At 51.0% G+C, this 22,437-nt stretch overlaps 1 protein-coding gene across 1 annotated transcript in view; it reads left to right on the top strand.

Moving 5' to 3' along the window:
- The window catches only part of LOC129341426 (solute carrier family 2, facilitated glucose transporter member 11-like), a 28,351-nt gene that overhangs the window by 1,901 nt on the left and 4,013 nt on the right, over positions 1-22,437 (top strand). The window contains exons 2-10 of the mRNA XM_054996618.1: positions 3,057-3,155; positions 8,546-8,706; positions 12,833-12,957; positions 14,200-14,329; positions 17,798-17,946; positions 18,431-18,618; positions 19,183-19,293; positions 19,384-19,485; positions 19,856-19,928. Coding sequence (XP_054852593.1) covers positions 3,057-3,155; positions 8,546-8,706; positions 12,833-12,957; positions 14,200-14,329; positions 17,798-17,946; positions 18,431-18,618; positions 19,183-19,293; positions 19,384-19,485; positions 19,856-19,928 — 1,138 coding nt within the window. The remainder of the gene's footprint in view (positions 1-3,056; positions 3,156-8,545; positions 8,707-12,832; positions 12,958-14,199; positions 14,330-17,797; positions 17,947-18,430; positions 18,619-19,182; positions 19,294-19,383; positions 19,486-19,855; positions 19,929-22,437) is intronic.

Below are 22,437 nucleotides of genomic sequence, written 5' to 3'. Positions count from 1 at the left end.
CGCATGCAAGGGATTGTTTTTCAGGCGAAGGGGCCAGTCTGTCTTCTTCGTGAAGAGCTGCTGCAAGGGCGGGATATGCAGGCCGGCATTTGCATGGTGCTGCATTCCAAGGTTTTGATATGTGGCATGTGCCAACTTGGGCACCTGGATCAAGCAGAATGGCAGCAACGAAGGCCAATTGTGACAGAGCCTGGCTGCTGCATGCAGTCTCTGGGGGTGGCAAGTGTCAGGGCCTATATAGCCCTTTCCCTTCAAGCCGGTTTCCCCTGGCCGTGAGGCTGATTTTTCAACCCTTGAAAATGGAATGATGGCCCTTTAAGAGTTTTAAAGCCAGGCCTAGGTCTCGGGCTGAAATGCTCAAGCAGACAAATCTCACATTAGTCAAACACCCTTCTGTAGCAGACAGCGATGCCCTGTAGCCCTGTAACTCCTTCCTTCGCAATCGGGGACAGAGGGTGGCACTTGGGGAACAGATGTCCGCTCGCCATTATTTGGTATGCAGCGTCCCTCGGGGCGATTCTTTCCCCAATGCTATTTAACATCTATATGCACCCCCTCGCCCAGTTAGCCCGCTGCTTTGGACTGGGTTGTCACCAGTATGCGGATGACACTCAGCTCTATCTGCTGATGGATGGCCAGTCTGATCTCGCTCTGGATTTCTTGGCCAAGGCTCTTGAGGCTGTGATGCAGTGCCGGATCTAGGGTTGCCCATGCTCGGGGCAACCCTAGGCTGGCGACCTCGCGTGTGCGCGCAGCGTGCATGCGCTCCCTGTGCTGCATGATGACATCACTTAGGTGACGTCATCACGCAGGGCAGAACAGAGGCAGCGTGCGGGGCTGGGAAGCCGCCCGCGCCATTCGCCTCCCGGCGAATGGCGCAGGCGGCTTCCCAGCCCTCCGCACTGCTTTCACCTGCCCCGCAGGACAGGGGGCGGCCGGTTTGCCGAACACCCCCTGCCCTGCAGGGCAGGCAAAAGCAGCGCGGGGGGCTGCGAGGCCGCCTGCGCCATTTGCCTGTCCCGCGGGACAGGGGGCAGCCGGCTTGCCACGCACCCCCTTCCCTGCAGGGCAGGCAAAAGTCAGTGTGGCGTGGGCGGCCCCGCAGCCCCCATGCTGCCTGTTGCCAGCCGCCCCCTGTCCTGTGGGGCAGGCGAAAGGCAGCGCGGGGGGGGGGCTGCGAGGCTGCCTGCGCCCTCTGGCAGCTGGCAGCTGCTCCCAGTGCCCCCTCCCTGGGGACGCAGGGGGCAGACTACCCCCCCTGCCCCCCTCGATCCGGCCCTGCTGTGACAGTATGGTTACATCAGAGTCACCTGAAATTGAATTCCCTGAAGACGGAGGTTCTGTGTCTGGGTCGTGGGGCAATCGAGCTGGGGACCTGGCTCCCAGCCCTTGACAGGGTACAATTGAAACCTTTGCCGATGGTGAGGAGCCTGGGTGTGACATTGGATGCCACACTTTCAATGGAGGCCCAGGTCACGACCGTTGCCAGGTCTGCCTTTTTTCATCTTCAACAGGCCAGGCAACTGGTGCCCTATCTTTTGCCCTGGGACCTGGCCACAGTAATCCATGCAACGGTCACCTCCAGGCTAGACTACTGCAACTCACTCTACGCTGGGCTGCCCTTGGGCCTGACCCGGAAGTTACAGCTGGTCCAGAACGCAGCGGCACGCGTCCTTACTGGAACTCCAATCTGAGTGCACATTCATCCTGTGCTGTGCCAGCTGCACTGGCTCCCAGTGGAGTTCCGGATCCGGTTCAAGGTGTTAACCTTGGTGTTTAAAGCCCTTCATGGACTGGGACCTGCATACCTGCGGGACCGTCTCTTGCATTATGTCCCCTGCAGGGTGTTGCGCTCTGCAGACAAGCAACTCCTGGTGGTCCCCGGCCCAAAGGACATCCATCTGGCCTCAACCAAGGCCAGGGCCTTTTCTGCCCTGGCCCCGGCCTGGTGGAACGCTCTCCCACTGGAGATCCGGGCCCTGTGGGACCTGTTACAGTTCCGCAGGGCCTGTAAAACGGAGATGTTCCACCGGGCCTTTGGCTGAGTGCCAGCGGGTGTCCTTCTTCTTCCATCTAATACCACCACATCTTCTGGGGCTGCCCTCAGCCATCTGCTATGCCCGTATACAGACTCCCAATATTTGTCTAAATAGCTTGTTCCTGGACTATTTTAATGATTTTTTAAAAAATTATTGTTGATTTTATGTATTTGTGATTTTATTTATTTATTATTTTATTCGATTTATACCCCACCCTCCCCACAAATGGGCTCATGTTGTTACCTGCCCTGAACCCATTTGTGGGGAGGGCGGGGTATAAAATCAAATCAAATAAATAAATGATAATAAATAAGGGTGATCTGGCCAGGATTTCTTAACAATTGATACATAACTAATCTGGGTCGGGAACCATCAACCCGCACCCATGCTTAGGAAGATAAGAAGCTTCCTTCCCGGATCAGGCCAAGATCCATCCTAGTCTCTGGAGCCCCCCAGTAACTGGTTGGTACTTGGGGGACTCTTAGAAACTGGCCAGTGGCTTACTGGTGAGCTGTGGTCTAATTCTGCCCACCCATAAAACCAGGCAGCAGAAACACTCCCAGGGCTTCATGGCACAGGGGAAGCTGCTGGGTCGTAACACAACACGTGTGCGCCCCAAAACACAAGGAAGATCCTCCCCAGCCAGCTTTCTCCCGAAAGACAGGCAAATGCCCTGCTTGTCCTGGGACGACAGACGGGCACCTTCTCTGGCGCTCTCATTGCCTGTGCCTCACGAAGGCCGTGATGCAAAGGACTCCACAGGCAAAACTGCAGGCATGAGGCAAGGGATCTCTCTGCTCTCACTTGCCACTGGGAAGTCACACTGTGCCGGCTATCCAAGCCCCCAAGCCCAAAGAGCTTCCACGTTGTCTTGCATTCGGAACTTGCTTTGTGAAGATGGGAGGGGGCTTACTTAAAGTGCATGTGTGGGGCTGTTTTGCCCCTCCCTTGAAAAGGATAATCCAGGAGATGGACCCTGCTGTCCCGATTGCTGAGCTGCCTTGTTTCTCTCTGTAGCTCCCCACTTGGACTCTCTTTCTAGCCATGTGTGCCGCTGGCATTGGAGGGACCTTTCAATATGGGTACAACGTTTCCATTATCAATGCACCCACTGAGGTAAGGCATTCTCAGCTATTTATTTATATTTACTGATGCATTTGTTAGGCTTCTAGCCCACCCTCCCTGCAAGCAGGCTCAGAGCGGGTTACAACAAAGTATAAATACATTTTAAAATCACAATAAAACCACATCATAATGGACATAAAATACAACCCATCCCTGCCCATAGTGCACCGTGGGGGGAAGGGGAGGGAATCGTTAGTTCACGTTATGACTCATGTGAGAGGCAGAGGTGACTAGACAGCCCCCCTGACGAGACTAGTAGGGAGGCTCACCAAGATGAATACGAGACCGGCCTCAGCCATATGCCCATCTGGTGGAACATCTCAGTCTTACAGGCCTGCCAAAAGGATACAAGATGTCGGAGGGCCCGAGTATCTACAGACAAGAGAGTTCTACCAGGCTGGAGCCAGGACCAAGAAGGCCCTGGCTCAGGTCAAGGCCAATCGAGCCTCTCTGGGGCCAGGGACCACCAGTAGATGTTTATTTGCTGATCTAAGTGCTCTCTGGGGTACATATGGCAAGAGGCAGTCCTGAGGAATATGGATTTGAATATGCTGGTCCCAGTCCAGGTATGCTGGTCGCAGTCCACTAAGGGCTTTGTAGGTCAAAACCAAAACCTTGAATCTGATCCAGAACTCCACGGGGAACCAGTGTAGCTGCTGCAAGATAGGAGTAATATGTGCCCTATACGGGGTGCACATAAGGACACACAGCCACATTCTGGACCTGTTTTATTTATTTATTTATTTATTAACTTTTAAGTCTACCTTCCCTGCCAGGCAGGCTCAAGGCGGAACACAACATTTTCATTTACATACAATACTGTTTAAACACTTAACATTATATAAATAATACATTAAAATACGTTATACAATAAAACATTCTCCTCAGATGGCAACTATAAAATGACAATAAAATGCTGCGCTCCAACTTGGCCCATGTATAGAGTGGTGGACAGATCTTTTATTTGGCCGGTGGGGCCCAGCCTAGCCTCTATCACGTGCCTGGTGGAATATCTCTGTCTTACAGGCCCGGCGGAAAGATAACGAATCCTGCCGGGTCCTGGTGTCATCAGACAGAGTTCCACCAGGCCGGTGCCAGGACCGAGAAGGCCCTGGCTCTGGTCGAGGCCAGGCGGGCCTCCCTTGGGCCAGGGACCACCAAAAGTTGTTTATTTGTTGAATGAAACATCCTCTGAGGTACATACAGGGAGAGGCGGTCCCGTAGATATGCTGGGCCCAGTCTGCATAGAGCTTTATAGGTCAATACCAAAACCTTGAACTGGACCCAGTACTCAATTGGTAACCAGTGCAGCTGGCGTAGTATAGGTGTTAAATGTTCCCCGGTTGGGACCCTTGCAATTACTCACACAGCCGCATTTTGGACCAACTGTAGCCTCCGGATCAGGCCCAGAGGAAGCCCTGCATAGAGCGAGTTGCAGTAGTCTAGTCTGGAGGTGACCGTTGCTTGGATCACTGCAGTTAAGTTGTGGGTAGGGGACAAGCTGCTGTGCCGGTCTTAGATAGAAAAATGAAGACCGGGCAACTGCTGCAGCCTGTGCCTCCATGGTCAGGGAGGCATCCAGGGTCACCCCTAGGCTCCTAACTCTTGAAACCAGCGCAAGTGGCGCCCCATCAAGAGCGGGGAGCTGGAGTCCCATGCCCATGGACCCCCGACCCACATGTAGGACCTCTATCTTTGTGGGATTTAATTTCAACTGACTCTACTTCATCCACCCAGTCACAGCTTCGAAGGCGTGCTCCAAGACATAATAATAATAACAACAACATTCAATTTATATACCACACTTCAGGATGACTTAACACACATTCAGAGCAGTTTACAAACTATGTCATTATTATCCCCACAACAAAACACCCTGTGAGGTGGGTGGGGCTGAGAGAGCTCCAGAGAGCTGTGACTGACCCAAGGTCACCCAGCTGGCTTCAAGCAGAGGAGTGAAGAATCAAACCCGGTTCTCCAGATTAGAGTCCCGTGCTCTTAACCACTACACCAAACTGGCTATCAATATCAATATACCTGGAGCTCAAAGATGTTAACAATGGCCTCCAAGGCAACCCATAACTCATCTACATTGGCCTTCACCAGCCATGATGGGCACGGGTCCAAGGAGCACATGGTAGACCTCACTGCTCGCAGGGCCCTGTCAGTCTCATCCCCGGAGAGTGCGTTGAAATGGTCTAATATCAACTCAATAGACGGCCAAGGGGCCTCCAGTTCACGTACTGTATCAATTGTGGCCGGCACGTTAAGGCGGAAGGACAAGATTTTGTCAGTAAAAAAGCTCCCCAAAGCCTCACAGCTAATACCCAAATTCAGAATTTGACTGTGTCCCCCTGGTAGGGTGACCAAAGACTGAACCACATTGAACAGTTTTGCTGGGAGTGAGCTAGCTGACGCAATGGAAGCTGTGTAGAAACCCTTCTTTGCAGCTTTCACCGTCACCGCCATCTCATAGGCTTTCATAAACATCCAATAAGATGATCTTGCATCTTCGTTGCGAGATTGCCGCCACACTCTCTCAGGCTGTCTCAGCTCCCACTTCATCCATCGTAGCTCCTCTGTATACCAGGGAGCCAGTTTGGTGCGGGAGCGAAGAGAGTGATGGGGAGCGGTTTTGTCAATGGCTTCGGAAAGACGGACTTGCCAGCCTTCCACCATCTCATCCAACGAACCACCAGGGAGTATTGGATCCTGCAAAGCTTTCTGGAAACGAATTGGATCCATAAGTCTCCGCGGGCAAGCATAAATGAGCTCACCACCCTTGCGGGGGGGGGGGGCAGCATGTCCCGCCGAGCCTTCGGAACTGAGTGGTCTGACCATGGCACCAGTTCAACTGCTTCCATATCCACATTTATCCCCATCCCGAAGATCAGATCCAGCGTGTGGCCTGCTTGACGTGTGGGGGTCGAAACAATTTGGGAGAGTCCTAGTGCAGCCATGGAGGATACCAGGTCCGCAGCCTGAGTAGAGGTGGCATCATCGGCGTGGACATTGAAGTCTCCCAGCACTATCAGTCTCGGGTACTCCAAGGCCCACCCTGCTACCGCCTCCAACAGGCGCGACAGGGTATCTGTTGGTGTGTGCTAGGCGGTCGGTACACCACACATACAGCCAAACTTTCCTCCACACCCCACACTAGGCCCACACATTCAATGCCGGAGCTCTCCGGGACGGGGAATGGCTTGAAGGAGACAGCCTCTTGGACAAGAATCACCACCCCTCCCCCCCGGCCTCCCGTTTGGGACTGATGGAGGACCAAAACCCTGGGGGGGGGGGTCAGTTCTTTCAAGGCAACCGTTTCACCCTCCCTTACCCAGGCCTCTGTCACGCACACCAGGTCCATATTATTTGCGTCAAAATAATCATGCAGCGCTCTAGTTTTATTATTTATGGACCTGGTGTTATTTATGGACCTGGTGTTATTTATGGGCCTGGTGTTGCACAACATCAGTGTCGAAGGGGGGGGGGGCTGAGTTTCCTAACTCCACACCCAGCATTTCTCGGGATGGGACGCAGGTTGGAAGGACCCCTGAGCCCTGCCATATCTCCGTGTCCTTCTCATCTTAACTCGAGTCCCACCGTAATCTCCGGATCAGACCCAAGGGAAGCCCTGCATAAAGTGAGGTACAGTAGTCCAGCCTGGAGGTGACCGTTGCATGGATCACTGTCGTTAGGTTGAGAGGTAGGGGACCAGCTGCCTGACCTGCGGGAGATGAAAAAAAGCGGACTGGGTAACTGCCGCGCCCTGGGCCTCCATTGACAGGGAGGTGTCCAGCGTCACCCCCAGGCTTCTGACTACTGGAACGGGCACAAGTGTATAAAGCTTAAACAGAAAAGGGGAGAATATCACCTCTTGCAGGATGCCACACACCAATGACTGGAGTGATGATCGCGTCTCCTCAAGCGCCACCCTCTGTCCCCAACTGTGGAGAAAAGAGACAAGCTACTGTAAGGCAGTCCCTCGTATCCCCACATCAGCGAATCACAGTTGACCGTGTCGAATGCTGCAGAGCGGTCCAACAACACCAGCAGCACCAACACGCCTTGATCCGGCTGCCTACGAAGATCGTCTGTTAGGGCGACCAGCACCGACTCCGTCCCATGGCCAGGGCAGAAACCAGACTGAAATGGGCCCAGGACAGAGGAATCCTTCAGGAAAACCTGCAGTTGTTCGGCCACTGCCCACTCAATCACCATGCCCAGGAATGGGAGGTATGTCCTGGAGGCGTCTGTGGGTCTGTGCTGTCACTCTAAGGGGCAGGAGCCAGGGCAGTTCTCGGATGCTCTGGAATCCTGGGAACAGTTTGCTGCACATCGCTTGTGTCACACACTTCCTGGGAACACTTCACGTCTTGCAAATGCAGCAGGAAACCATGTTCTTTTCAGGTCTGTTTCACAGGGGCTGGCTAACTAGTCGAGCTCATACCACTTCAGCTTCCATGGTTCATTCCACCCAAAGCGAATGCCCAGATTTGCACTTCAGCATTTGTCTTGCATTCGTAATTACAGGTAATAAGGCGCCCATACCCTGGCCTGGTTCCTGCATCCGGCTTTCATGAAGTGGGGTTGGGGTGGGGGATAGGTCTTCATTTACTACATTCTTCAGGGGACACAGGCGAACCCAGGAGTTCTGCTCTTTCTACTGGCTACTTATGTCCAAGAAAACCCGGAGGCTGTGCGAACTGCCGTGGTCAGTCACGAGCGTTCTAATGTGGGGCAGGCAGATGCCTTCTTCAATTATCAGCTGATGGCTTTTCTGATTAAATTGTGCAATGTAAGTTTACTGTAACATTTCATGCTTTTTAAAGGGGTTAAAAACCAAATAACCATGGAAAGATCAAGGAATGTGAAAGCAGAAACGGGGCCAGCTCATATATCTGGGGGAGGGGCCAGCTGTGCAGCAGCCTGCCTTGTGTATGAGGAGAAGGGGGGCGTCAGGAGAGGAGCACCACAGGCCTCTTGCCTGGTCCAACAAACACCTGGAGCAAACCTGACCACTGTGTGTGCCTGCACAAAGCCCCATGGCTGGAACGGACCCCGGTTGGTGTCTGTTTCCACCTCAAACGGAGGCAGAACATTCCTGCCAGTTAGCGCGAACAAGTCCTGCTTGGGGTCGGGGGTCGGGGGGGGGGGGAGACGGGCCTATTCAGCAAAGCAGACGCCGCCGTCATTACTTCATAGGGGTAATCCGGGGCTGAAAGCAAGGGGTGTGCCCCCTCCCTTGATACGATCTGCCACCCCCATGTGCTGGGGCCCTCTGGGAAGGGGAGGGGGGTTGCCCTGGGTCGCCCTGTGTCCACAAGAGCTATTTGGAGAGAACGAAACAGCCTCTCCTGCTTGTGCTCCCCTCGCCCTTGCAGCACATCCACAAGTTCCTGAACGAAAGCTGGCAACAGCGCTACCGTGCCGCCCTCAGCCCCAGCATGCTGACCCTGCTCTGGTCCACTGTGGCGTCCATATTTTCTCTCGGAGGTCTCTTTGGGGCACACCTGGGAGGCAGCCTTGCCATCCGGCTTGGGAGGTGAGTTGTACCATTCTGGGAAAGGTGTCTTTCTTTTTACTTCAGTGGCGCTCAGCGAAGCAATTATGAGAGAAACATAGTTACTCTTGAGAAAACGGGAACATTTTCTTTGTTTTTCAGTTGTACTCACACAACCTTGTCCATGGAGATCAATGAAATATACCACCCTCCCATTTTACCCCTCAAGCAACTTTGTGGGGCAGGTTGAGAAGTACGACTGGCCTAAGGTGACTCAGTGAGTTTCAGGCTGAGCAGAGATTTGAACCCACACCCAGCAGGTGCAGGTCAGCGCTGGCGGCAGAAATGCAGGGGTCCCTCTAGACGAACTTCCTTGATTTTATTTATTCATTTATTTCTTTACATTGTTTGTACTCCACCTTTCTCAGCCGAATGGAGAGGAAATCCCTCAACCTCATGAAGAAACTGGAACAAATACAAACAGACGTCATCTTCCTTTCTAAATGCAAAAAACTCAGCATTCTAACCAAGGGAGGGCTTAAAGATTACCATAGTTCAACGGAAACCTTTCAAAAACAGAATCCAATGGGAAACTGCTGAATCGGAATTCATATGTGAATTTGACTCAGTCAGACTTGGATTGAATAGAGAATTTGAATGGTTATCTCATTATCAGAAGTAACTGATTTCATTATCAGAAGCTGCTGATTGCATCTACTCCCCCCTCCCCTCACCACCTGTGTGTGTGTGTGTGTGTGCGTGTGTGTGTGTGTGACCAGTTTCTTCATACCCTCCATACATCTGATGAAGAGAACTGTGGTTCTCAAAAGCTTATGCTACAGTAAAGTTGGTTAGTCTTAAGGGTGCTACTGGACTCTTTTCTATTGCACCTTTCTCATTAATACTCAAGACAGATTACACAGTGTAGGCCAATACAATAAAAAACATAGAAATAGGGTATGGATTGTAGACATCTGAAAACAAGCAGAAGCCAATACACAGCTGAAACAAAGCATAAGAAATTTAACATGACATATTCAATGAAAAGAAAATACTCAGTAGAGGAAAAGTAGTATAGTCTACAGTCCCTGTCCCTTTACCAAACCATCTCTCTGACCATTCCTTAGAATACTGCACTCTTACCTGTGTGTAAAAAAAAAAAGCCCTCCTGAATAATTCAGTTTTGCTCAGTTTGTGAAAAGCTTTCCTGACCAACTCGGGCGCAGGCCAGTCCATAAGGTGGGGACCACCACAGGGAAAGCACATGTACAGGCAGCTGTTGATTTTGCTCAACTGCGAGGGGAGAGGCGGTCGCACAGATATGAGGGGCCAAGGCCATGAAGGGCCTTGAATGTGATAGTCATGGCCTTGAATTGAGCCCAGTAACTGATGGGAAGCCGACGGAGGGACCGCAGAATGGGAGTGATATCCACCCACCGTCTAGCTCCCGATAATAACTGAGCTGTGGTGTTCTGCACCAGTTGAAGTCTCCAAGTTGATTTGAGGGAAGACCCACATAGAATGCATGACAGTAGTCTAGTCTCGATATTACCATGGCGTGGATCCAAGTGGCCAGATCTGCCATATCAAGGGAGGGGGCCATCTTCCAGGCTAGGCTGAGCTGGGACCTCAGCTGAGTTGGCAATTGACCACAGCTGTCAGGCAGTGATCCCAGACCTCTGCTGCAAAACCAGGTGATTTGGATAGCAAGACTTAGAGCTGAGTGGCATCTGCATATTGATGACATTCAATTCCAGAGCTATGAATGATTTCTCCTAGAGGTTGAACAATATGGGGGATAAGATTGCAAAACGCTGTCAGGATCCCTAGCCAAACTGACCTGGGGAAAATTGCTACCTAACCCCAAGGTGGCGATCGGCCTTACTCTGGGCATGTAAGAAGGGGCCATGAGAACGAAGCACTGATATAACCCTTCCTGCCCTCCTTTGGCCTTTGAATACATTCAGATGAGGGTCTTTTCCTACAGCCACCAGAGCTGCCTCCGTTCCAAAGCCTGGCCTGAAACCAGACTGAAAGGGGCCCAGAGCACTAGAGTTATGCAAGAAGACCTGGAGTAGCTCTGCTACTGTTCTCTCAATCACTTTGCTTAGAAAGGGCAGATTGGAGACTGGGTGATAGTTGGCCACATTTTTGTCTAGGGATGATTTTTTTTTAAGTAGTGAGTGAATAACTGCCTCTTTGAGTGGTTGGAGGAAGGTGCTCTGAGTTAGTAACTTGTTAAACCGCCCTGAGCCTGTCTGATGGGGAGGGTGGTCTAGAAATGTGATAAAATAAAATAAAAAACAAATAACTGATTTATGATGAACATCAAGGATTCATTTATGTGGTCCTTACATAATTTTAGCAGCAAACATGGGAAAGGATCCAGTACACAAGTGGTGACTTCTACAAAACCCAGGAGGATCCTGTTGGTATTAATCTTTGTGACTGGACCGAATTGGTCCATAAGTGGAACACAAGGTGTATTAAGCATTTCTTCCCCTTTGCCTGTGTTACAGCTGGCATCCAGATCTAAGCATATTCAAGCTGTTTTATCAGCAAAAAACTTTTTAAAGGTGTCACAGTTAACTGTATGTTCTTGAGACAGTAGAGGTTCAGATTTAGAAGTCAGAAGATGTTGAGATACCTTAAACAGTTTGGATGGTTGTGAACCAGCTAATGCAGTGGTTGCCAAGAAGTAATGCTTCTTTGCTGTTGCTGCTATCACTTCATAAGTCTTCCAATGGGCTCTGTAGCACACTTTTATCAGATTCAGTGCAGGTTTTCTTCCACCATCTTTCTAGGTATCTTCCAGCCCTGTTTAAGTCACCCAGCTCTGTGGTAAACCATAGAGCTGTCATCTAGCCCAAGGGCAGTAGAGGTCGACAAGGAGCAATCTTGTTAGTAGCTTCTAGGAGTTCCTTGCTCCAAACTTCCATTGCCACCTCCCCAGGGTGTGTGCTTGGAATTCTACCCCTCCCCTGAACACTTTGGAGTCCGGAAGGGTCCATAAGCGTCTGTGGGCATACTCTTTTAATGGGCTCCTTTTTTGTGTGGTGTTGGGGCCATTAGTGGGAAGAAAGACCTTGAATTCAAGCCATGCAGTTTGTCCAGTTTTATGTTTCTTTTGCATTGATCACATACTGGCCATTCGGATTACAAACACACCTGGTGTGGACATGCATCCAGCTGTTATGCACAAACTTGTGCCTTAGGTGTCCCTCTCACCAATCACAATAAGAGACACACACACCACGGAGTCCTGTAGAATGAAGCAATATATGATTGTTTAATTTAAACAATGGAGGAGCCCATTTTCACAGGAGTAGGTGGTCTCCTTATGTCCAGAGCTCATCAAAATTACAATAGAAGCACAGGCAATTAATACTTTCAGATAATCGTAACAATATTACAATATTCTAATATTTGATATCTTACTGGCTCGTAACATATCTAGGGTCAGTTCTGATTTGAAGATGCAATTCTGGGCTAGTCCCTCTATTTGGGGGAATTCCAGTCTTCACAGGTTTTTTTTCTCTGCCCTCATTTTAGAAGGACACTGTCTAACCTTTTACCTGCTTTCTTCTTGGCATAATACTTTCAAGGGCACCAATGAGTCTCAATCTGGTGGATAGGAAGGGATGTTTTCCTATTCGTGCCCTTTTCCCCAGTTTCTTCTCAGCTTTAAGGAAGATAATACCACAGGTGGCCAAAACCAGCTTGCTGCATCAAATCAATTTTCTACAAAAGACTCTCTGATACTGATTTCTATTGGAATCTATGGAATAATATAACATATAATATAAGTGCAGCCCTAAAAGCAGTATATCAGTTCTTACAGAGTTTCAAGTCTTCTTGTTTCAAGTGTCAAATTCTTACAGGTTACATTACAAGTACTACTTTGGCTCCTGAGCATAGAAAAAGTGCAAAGCATGTAATACTGAAAAAGCATAGGTTTAGTATATAAAAATAAGTATATAAAAAAACCTCCAAATCTATATCCATCACAGCTATACCATTCTGACAAAGCATCTGATGTGTACATGTCATACGACACATGCATTTCCCAGAAGTCCAAAGCAGGAAATCCCTGTTTGTACCAACAAAAGGAATTCTTTTACGTTCTCTCCAGTCTTTCTCTCCTGACTCCAACTGTTTTTCCTTACAGGAAAGGAGGTCTTTTGATTAACAACTTCATAGCTGTCCTTGCTGCTCTCCTGATGGGCATTAGCTTACCAACAGGGCTCTTTGAATTACTAATTGTTGGGAGATTTTTGATTGGCATGAACACAGGTAAAGTAATTTCAAAATGGTGAATATCAAGCAGAATATTTTTGCCAATGATGCTGATGAGCTGGTTATTTTGCTATGCTGGGGTTTCTCTGTGTAATTGCAGCATGGCTCAGTACAGACTGTACCTACACTAGAGTTCTTGGACCGATTCTGCATTCGCCTATTAAATCCATTTTGATAAGCAACCCACAAAGTCATGGAGGGGAGCACAGACGTGTGTTCTGATTAATACAACGGCCCCTTTCTGCCCCAGTAGCCTGAGTCAGAAAGAACAATGCCCTTCCCAGCTCCAGAGAGAGACCCTTTGGGGCTGTTGTGTTCACTAGAAACCATTCTGATGAATTCCAGACCTGTCCGCTGCTGGCTTATAAATTGGGTTCTTGTGAGCTCAGTGCCACTTGCTTAAAGGGAACGCAAGGCCTTGGCAGGTATGTACGCGCTTTCCAGGAGAAGATGGTCAGGGTTGGCAAGGAGATGTGGCACCAGCCTCTCTTAGCTCTTTTGCAGCACATGCAGCATGCCATTGCCCTCCCAACCCAGAAGGTGATGCTGTTTGGGGGGAAATGTTGCCCCTCCAGGGCACCCAAAGTACATTTTCGTCCTGGGAAGAACCAATTAATCCCCCAGGTTGCTGCTGTGATGTGAATTTGGGCTGTGGTGTGTAGGCCTCCTCTGGGATATACACCGTGTATGACGGGTTCATGGGGCACCAACCCTACTCTTTTATCCTTTGGAATATTATTCCATTCATTGGTCATGAGCTTTGATGAAGCTTTTTAAAGACAAGGATTTTAAATGCAGAGGGGTAGCCGTGTTAGTCTATTGCAGCACAAAGAAACAGGAGATTGTGGCACGTCAAAGACTAGCAAGGTTTTAATGTTAATACTTCAGCTTCCTGAAGGATCCGCATTTCACTGTTGCACCTCTAGCAACGTTTTTTGAAGTGGCAAATAATAGCAAATCTACTGGACTCTTTTTGATTTTGCTACTACAGACTAACACGGCTAACTCCTCTACATCTGGAGGGAGTCTCTGGTAATTGCTCACTTGCTGCGGTTGTGTTACCCCAACAGCTACAAAGGAGGCGCTCAAGAGTTTTAAATCATAAAATAAAAATGTCATTTTTAGGGGGTAGGGAGCCCCTGCAGGGAGGGATAATTAAACGTCCAACACCTGGCTGGACTGAAAGGCCCTCGATGTGAAGGGGCTCCTAATAGCTTGCTCTTTCCTTTTCCTTTCCAGGCATTGGTCTCTGCCTTCAGCCTCTTTATATAGGAGAAGCTGCCCCAAAGCATCTTAGAGGGGCTATGACCATGGGCAGCTCCATATTTCTGACGGGGGGCATTCTGACAGGACAAGTCATTGGTTTAAGGTGAGTGTCGGTCCCTTCACAATGGTTGAGGGGGCCAAGAGGCGGCTGCTCAGATTTGGGCAGTCCGCTCAACATCCATGTGGCGTCTGGCCTGTTGCAGCAGGAACAGATGGCAGCGGGCACCTGGTTCCAGGGGCAGCATGGCCGGGAAAGGGCTGTTTCTCTTCCTACACAGAGATGAAGAGGAGCCCTGTGGGGTCAGACCCTGTTCGGTCCGTCTAGTTCAGCACCCTCCTTCTCTAGCTATCCAGCAGATGGTTGGGATGGGAAAGCACCAGCAGAATTGGAAGCCAACCCAACACTGAGTATTCCTGCCTTTCTACGTGCAGGTCCCAGCTGGCTAGCATGGCTCATAGCTTTGGATTGGCCTTTCTTGTATCTCTTACCACCTTTTAAAGCCATGAGCTTGCCACCATATCCTGTGGCAGTGACTTCTGTAAGTTACAATGTTTTATGTGATGAAGTACCTTCTTTTGTCTACAAAGCCATGTAATACTCTGCTCTCGTCAGACCTCGCCTAGAGTATTGTGTTCAGTTTTGGGCATCACAATTTCAGAAGGATATAGACACGCTGGAACGTGTCCAGAGGAGGGCAACAAAGATGTTGAGGGGTCTGGAGACCGAGTCCTGTGAGGAAAGGTTGAAGGAGCTCAATATCTTTAGCCTGGAGAGGAGACGACCGAGAGGTGATACGATAACCATCTTCAAGTACTTGAAGGGCTGCCATATAGAGGATGGCGCGGAGTTGTTTTCCGCTGCCCCAGAAGGTCGGACCAGAACCAACGGATTGAAATTAAATCAAAAGAGTTTTCTGTGAAACATTAGGAAGAACTTCCTGACAGTTTGGTGCCTCAGTGGAATAGGTTTCCTCGGGAGATGGTGGGCTCTCCTTTGGAGATTTTTAACCAGAGGCTAGATGGCCATCTGACAGCAATGCTGATTCTGTGAACCTGGGTAGATCATAAGAGGGAGGGCAGGAAGGGTTGCATCAGGGCTTAGTTCTCATGGCCCCTTCTTAACACATCCAGGGTAAGGCCGATCACCACCTTGGAGTCATGTAGGCCAATTTGACTAGGGATCCTGACAGTGTTTTGCCATCTTCTGGACATGGAGCAGGGGTCACTGGAGTGTGGGGAGGGGAGGTAGTTGTGAATTTTCTGCATTGTGCAGCGGGTTGGACTAGATGACCCTAGAATTCCCTTCCAATTCTATGATTCTAATACCTTTTATTTGGAACAACCAAAATAGCACAAAACAGTAAGCTTTCCAGAACTCTTTGTCATGTTGCATATTAAAAGAAAAGCGCTCGTGTGTGTGTGTTCCAGACATTGATCCTAAGGGTGCATAACTGCACCCAGTGCTGAATGCCAGACACGGCTTCAATAAATTTGCTAGTGTTGGATAGAGCTGGTATTAGGTTATACCTTAAGCCCTCTAGAAAGATGAAAACAGAAGCCTCCAACTGAAAATTTATTTATTTATTTATGGCTTTTATATTCTGCCTTTCTCACTGAGACTCAAGGCGGATTACATAGTGTGAGATTAGTACAATCAGTGGCAAAGACAAGGGCAGGCATTTCCATACCGTGTCAAGAACATTTCCGTAAACAATGTCATAGGGTAAATGAATACAAGTTTACAAAGACATAGTATGAGCAACGATCCAATATGGGATTGAAGAATTGCTGAAACAGAACATAATCAATTCTAGGACTTACATTAAACAACATGAAGCACAGGTAGTATATAGGAATACATATTTAAAGCAATGGATAATATGTAAGGCAACATAATGGTAAAATCTATGATTCCTAACTCATTAGCGAAACATCTGGGACCCCTTGGTTGATCGCATGTCTCTCTTCACACCTAACCAAACTCTGTGGCCCCTGAATATGCCGAGTGAGGCTGAGAGCGTGTGACTGGCCCAAGGTCACCTAGCAAGCTTCCACGGCAGAGTGGAGAATCGAACTTGGTCACCCAGATCCTAGCCCATCATTCTAGTCACTACACCACACCTTAATTATGCCCCCCTATCCTAATGACTTAAAATCATTCAAGTTATCTTTTCCAACTCTACAATATCTTTTTTAAGATGGAATGGGCAGGATTCTCTGGAGGATTCCAAATGCAGCAACGCCCAAGTGGTGTACGAGAGCGTTATAATGCTGTCACGTATGATATTTCAACTTCTTTCTTAACGGTACCTATCATGGAATCTGCCCGTTCCCCTCCCCGCCACTGCTACGCAACCAATTGGCATGTTGTAGTGCAAACCTGTACAGAAGCTACTCCAGTCTAAGTCCACTGAAATCAGTGGGCTTAGAGTGAAACGCCTCTGCTCAGGGTTGCATTATTATTCTGCCGTCCACTTTCCGGGTTTGTCTCAACCAAGGGCCAAACCCGATGTGCTGGTTCAAAGGTCCCACCTCTGTTTCCCTACAGCCACACAGCAGCTGTGGGGAATGGCTTTTAAAAAATACAAAGGAGATCCCATGTGGGCTCAGAATGCCATTGCAAGGGGAACGAATGTCTCTTGCCACTTTCCGCCAGCCATGTCCCCACACACAACAAAAATGGGGGGGGGGAGGCAGGAGACCCTCCTCTCCCTGCAAGGGCATTTCAAGCTCAAACGGGCTCTCTTTTATTCTTTAACAGCCGTTCCCTGCAGCTGTGGTGTGGCTGCTGGAAACCTGAGATCCGTTTTGTTGGCCATTGGCCTAGTTTGGAGAGAGCCTTTTGGATTCTTCACAATTAGCTTGGATTTTCGTTGCTTGTATCAAACAAAGAGAGCTCTGACTCTTGAAAGCTCGTCCCCTGGACATCTCATTGGTCTTTAAGGTGATGCTGGACTCAAAACTTGCTCTTCTACTACAGACCAACATGGCTGCCTACCTGAAACTGAATAAATTGGTTTCATTTGCAGGTGTAAACTTATAAGAGCCCTAATGTGTAGACAGGTGGGGTTAAAAATGTTTTAAATAAAACAAATAACTAAAATAAACGTTTATTGCAGCAGCATAAGTGCTCTTTAGCTCACAAAACCTTATCTTATGATATATTGGTTTGGACTGATTTACTTATTACAAAGTCCAGGTGTTTTCCATGCAGACTTTTGACATATTCTAGGACCTTCTCCCAGGAGCTCAGTGGCCTAATTTGGACTGGGAGCAAGCTGTGCAGCAGGGATGAATCCTTTCCTCTCTCTGCACACCATTTTCCTGACTAGAAACAGCCCCACGGAGCCACTGTTTGCCCACAGAGCAACTGTTTGTGTACATGTGAATTTCCCCAAGGTGGCACATACTGGCTCCCTGGGGCTGTTTCCAGTTGGGAAAACAGGTTTGCGAGGGAGGCTAAAACCCCCTTATCCCTGTATGCCCATGACAGTTTCTTCCGCAGCTCCAACAGGCTTATTCTTCAACCTGCTTTATACTTCTCCCTTGAGTAAACACTCTCTTTTCACAGGGAGCTACTTGGTGGAGAAAAGTCCTGGCCGTTCCTGGTCTCCAGCTGCTGCTTCCCAGCCTTCTTCCAACTCTTGACCCTTCCCTGGTTTCCAGAAAGCCCCCGGTATCTCTTCATTGACAGAGGAGATGAGGCAAAATGTATCAAAGGTAAGTCCCGTGGGCATCTTCAGCCAGGACAGGCTGAGCCCGTGGCACTCAGCAAGAGCCCTGGTTCCCTTTCCTCTCCTGAGAGCCATCTGCCACCCAGGCCACTTCCCTGTCCCAGCTGACTCTTGACAGCTTCCGGCCCCATTCTCCAGGCCCTGCCAGCATGTAGCCTGTGGGAGGACCTGGGATCCAGCCAGAAGGAGCAGAAGTATCCCGTGCCTTCTGTTCAATACAGCCGTCAGCCATGGTTTGGTTGTGTGGCCTTGGGCAGTTTGCTTATCACTCCGGCTCAGCGCTGTCCCACCTGGAAAGGAGGACGTAGTCTGAATAATAATGAGCTACCTGCCCCTTCCCTAAGGGTTCTGGGAGGGTGAGCGCGCTCCAGGTGGGGAGGGAGCTGCAGCGTTCCCTGCCCTCAAAGGGGTGACGCGTGCTGTGCTCCGAGTTCCACCTGGGCCCCGTTCCTTGCCTCGTTCCCCTCCAGCTCTGAAGCGCTTTCATGGCCCTCTGCAGTACCAGGTGGAAATGGAGGACATTCAGAGGGAGCGCATCGCTCTGCAGGGGGAGAAGCCCAAGAAGCCCTGGGAGCTCTTCACTGACCGCAGCGTCAGGTGGCAGCTCATCACCGTCATTCTCTTGCCAATGGGCCAGCAGCTCAGCGGAATCAACGCGGTGAGGATGGGGCCAGCCTTGCCACGCCCTAGAAAGGGGTTTCTCACTACCCTGTGCTTAAGACCCGGGGCCACGGCCTTACATCCGAAGCGTCACAGGAAACGAATGCACTGACGCCTCCCTCGTTCCAAAATGAATGTTGGGAGACCAGTTGGGTGGTTTATCCATCCTTTCCAAGGCCAATCCCACTTTTTTGTTGAAGCGGACCACGGAGCAAGCTGTTCATCTTGCAAGCGAGCCCCTTTGCATTTGGCTTCCTTAGCTGTGCTGCTATTGCTGACTCACATCCACAGCCCCCTCCCAGCCAGGATCAAGTGGGGGTGTGGGGTGTGTGTGTGAGGGGGGGGGGTCCCTAGGCCTGATTACCTGCATTCATTACTTACAGTGGACAACAAAACACAGCAGAATCCTTATTGTTTTTTATTTACTGTCAGAGTATTAGTTGGTCTTTCAAGGCAGCACGAAGAACCCTGCTCCATGGGGCAAGTGCAGATAGCACGAGGTGCAGCGGCCCTCTTTCCCAGGGCACTTGCCACACCCTCTGCTTTCGGTTCCCTCCCACAGATTTACTTCTATGCAAGTTATGTTTTCACGGAAGCTGGAATCCCCCCATCAGAGATCCCCTATGTGACCCTGGGGACTGGGGCTTGCGAGTGTCTTACTGCCCTCACCTGCGTAAGTGGCACGTCCCAATTTGTGTTTTTGCTGAGAGGGAAGGAGAAGTCTTTGGTGCCGAGTCAAAAAAAAGTGTTCTCCTTCATGCAGGGTTTGCTGATTGAATCCATGGGGAGGAGGCGTCTTATCCTGGGTGGCTACTCCTTAATGACTGCCTGGTGCATTGTGCTGACCTGTTCCCTGACATACCAGGTAGGCTGATAAGTGCTGAAGAGCCCCGGGGGATCACCCCCCACCCCCACCCCGCCCCGAGGGATATCCCTATAGCTGTGCTTCTTGATGGCCCTGTTCATGCTCACAGTTTGTGAGGCTGCATAGGAGTGAGAAGACAGACGACTGTCATGCCGGGAACGGCTGGACAGTCTGTGTCTTGTTTGTGGTACAGCAAGCAGCTAAATGCAGCAGGAGGGAGAAGAACAAGGACTTCAGCATTGCTCGGCTTCTAGAGACCCTAACCCTTGCCCAGTGCTAGAGGTGGGGTGCAAGGAAACCACAGACCCCTTGACAGAGGGGAGCAGAGCAACGGTTGCAAGACCTGGTGATGTGTCTGTTCTTCTTCCAGGTGTACACCTGGGCACCGTACTTGAGCATGGCTTCGATATTTGCTTTCATCCTGAGCTTTGGGCTTGGACCAGGTACCTCTTTCCTGTCATTGACACATTTTCACTGCTGCCCAAGTCTTGGGTTTGCTCTCCCATCCTGTTCTTCTCCAAAGCACTCAGAACTTTACTACAAAGCTCCTAGCAAGAGCCACAAGCAAGAGCCAGGGTGGTGGTGGTGGGGCGGGGGGCAAGCCTATGTCAGACTGAAGGCGCTGTGGGTAACAAAATGCCTGCACATGAGCAAAGCAGTTTATTTAGTAGTGACATGCTGCTCCAGAGTAAGCCAAGCACAGTGTGGGGCTTTGGCTGCACAGTCCTGAGGGCTGCTGTGGTGGTAGAGGCGGCCAGCGCACTTGCTGTGCCACTCGGCGGTTCCCTTAAGTTCCGGCATAGGCCAGGAGGCAGCCAAAAGACCCAGGGGGCACCCAGCGGCTGACACCCAGTGCCCAAACCAAACCGCAGCCCACCTAATATCTTGAATTAGGGCTAGCCTGCCTGGCTGCTGGATTCACTAATAAAAGTGCCAATATTGACCAATTTAAAACCATTCATTGAAAGACAACTGTAAGGCAGTTTCAGTCCAGGCACACTAGGAGGAGGACACCCAGATGGCAGCGGACGGTCTCTGCATTGCTGACCCGGGGATACAGCATCCCTCTGTTTGTGGCAGGTGTCCTGTCAGCCCTGCTCAGTCACTGCCCACATGGAAGAAAGTGTGTATGGGGGTGGGTGGGCACTGTACCAGTCCAGGGGCGCATCAAGAGTTCAGAGTCCCCTGTGTCCTCCTAGACTGTGGCAGCTGCAGCTTACAGGGCTTGGCCTGGCTGCCTGGCTACCCTGCCAGACCCTTCTTCATCTTCTACAGTCCACACCCCATTCTGAAGGTGTCAAGTCCACCCTCTGCATCAGGTCTCCCACAGCTGCTGACTCTAGACACTCTGCAGTGCCCAGAGTCCTGAGGACAAACGATGTGGTCACCGCAGCCTTGAGGTAGTCAGGGCACAAAGGTACTCCAAGACATTGGCAGAGAATGTCAGGGCAATGGGACCTGGGTGGTGGTGGTGGGGGGGGGGGGGGTGAAGAGCAGCAGCTCAGCAGGTGGGCCTTGGCTGTATCATGTGTGCCCATGTTCATGCCCTGTGCCCACAGCCACCTTACCTCCTCCTCCTCCGGCCTCAATAGCCATGCTGCTTGGTGCTCGGTGCCGCTGCTCCGTTGCTGACCTCCATCCCCTCTGGGCTTGCAAACACGGGACAGGCATGGGGGGGGGGGACTGGGCAGGTCCTCTCCACCATCTGTCCGTAGGTGGGGCCCTGGGCCAGGAGGGCACGTGTGTGCTTCCGAGCCAGGTCAAAGGAGTCGTTCCAGAGCTTCAGCACAGAAGTCTCTGTCTGGGCAGTGTGGCCCCAGGCAGACACCTGCTCTGCTGTCATGTACCAGACGAGAAGTCTCCAAGCAGCCCCTGCTGGTGGTAAGCGCTACGCTGGCATGTTCTACCAGTCGCCCATGCAGCAGCGCCTTCTTAGCTTTCATCCAATTAGGCTGGCAGTGGCCATCACTGCCCCAGAGGCCAGTGAAGCCATGCCGCCCATTAGGGTCTCTGGGGGCCCCAGGTGTCAAAGTGGGGTGTAGTGGGCTAGGGGGCAGTTGGGTAATGACATCATTTTCCGGTGCAGCAGAAGAGCCATGGGGTGCGCTGAAGGCAGACTCAGTAAAAATTCTCCCAATGGGCAGTTTTTACTGAGTTTGACTTCAGTGTGCCTGTGGCTTCTCTGTTGCTGGTGTGTTAGGGAAGCACGGGGGCTTGTGCAGGCACTTCCTCTGTACCACCCCCACCCCCCTTCTTGCAGGCCAGGTGAGCAGGGCTGGGGGTGGTAGGGGAGGGCGGGGTTTGGCAAATCTACCTCCCACACACTAGAATGCAGAGGCAGGACGGGACGCCATGGGCACCCCTGACACCACGGAATGCAACCCAACCTGTTTCCTCTGCGAGCAGCAGTAAGCCATGGAACAGCCTCAGGGCGAGGGGTGGGTGCGGAGTGGTGGGATCTGGGGTGCAGGGGGCCACCGCTGCGCCACTGACCATCTCCCCCCTCCCTGCAGGCGCTGCCCTGGCTGCCCTTGGCTGGTGCCCACCATTGCCCCTGCCCCTGCTGGGAGCTGCCTCATACACCTCCTGCCTATGCGATTCAGCTGGGTGGCACAGGGACACTGGAGGAGGGCCGTTTCCTCCTGGGCAGGGTGGCCCTCCAAGCCAGGAGCTTGGGCCTGGCCCCGGGGCCCTCCCATCCTGCAGAAGGCGCTGTTGCCCTTCCAGTTCCTGGCTCCAGCTCCTTATCCGTGATCACGGATGGGGTCCTGGAGACATCCCAGTTGTCGGCGAGCTGGTGCTGCCGCAGCTTCCTGGATGCCTTGATGGGGGAGCTGCAGGAACACGTGCCCTTCCCCTTCCCCACAGAGGAGGCCGGGCGAGCACCCACCTGAGCCCGTTCTGCCTTGTTCTTGGGCTTCCCAAGTGCCATGGGAGCCACGGACTGCACAT

The sequence above is a fragment of the Eublepharis macularius genome, chromosome 13 (assembly GCF_028583425.1).
Source record: "Eublepharis macularius isolate TG4126 chromosome 13, MPM_Emac_v1.0, whole genome shotgun sequence".
Taxonomy (NCBI): Eukaryota; Metazoa; Chordata; class Lepidosauria; order Squamata; family Eublepharidae; genus Eublepharis; species Eublepharis macularius.
The sequence above is the reverse complement of the archived record's forward strand: the minus strand, read 5'-3'. Positions and strand labels throughout refer to the sequence as shown.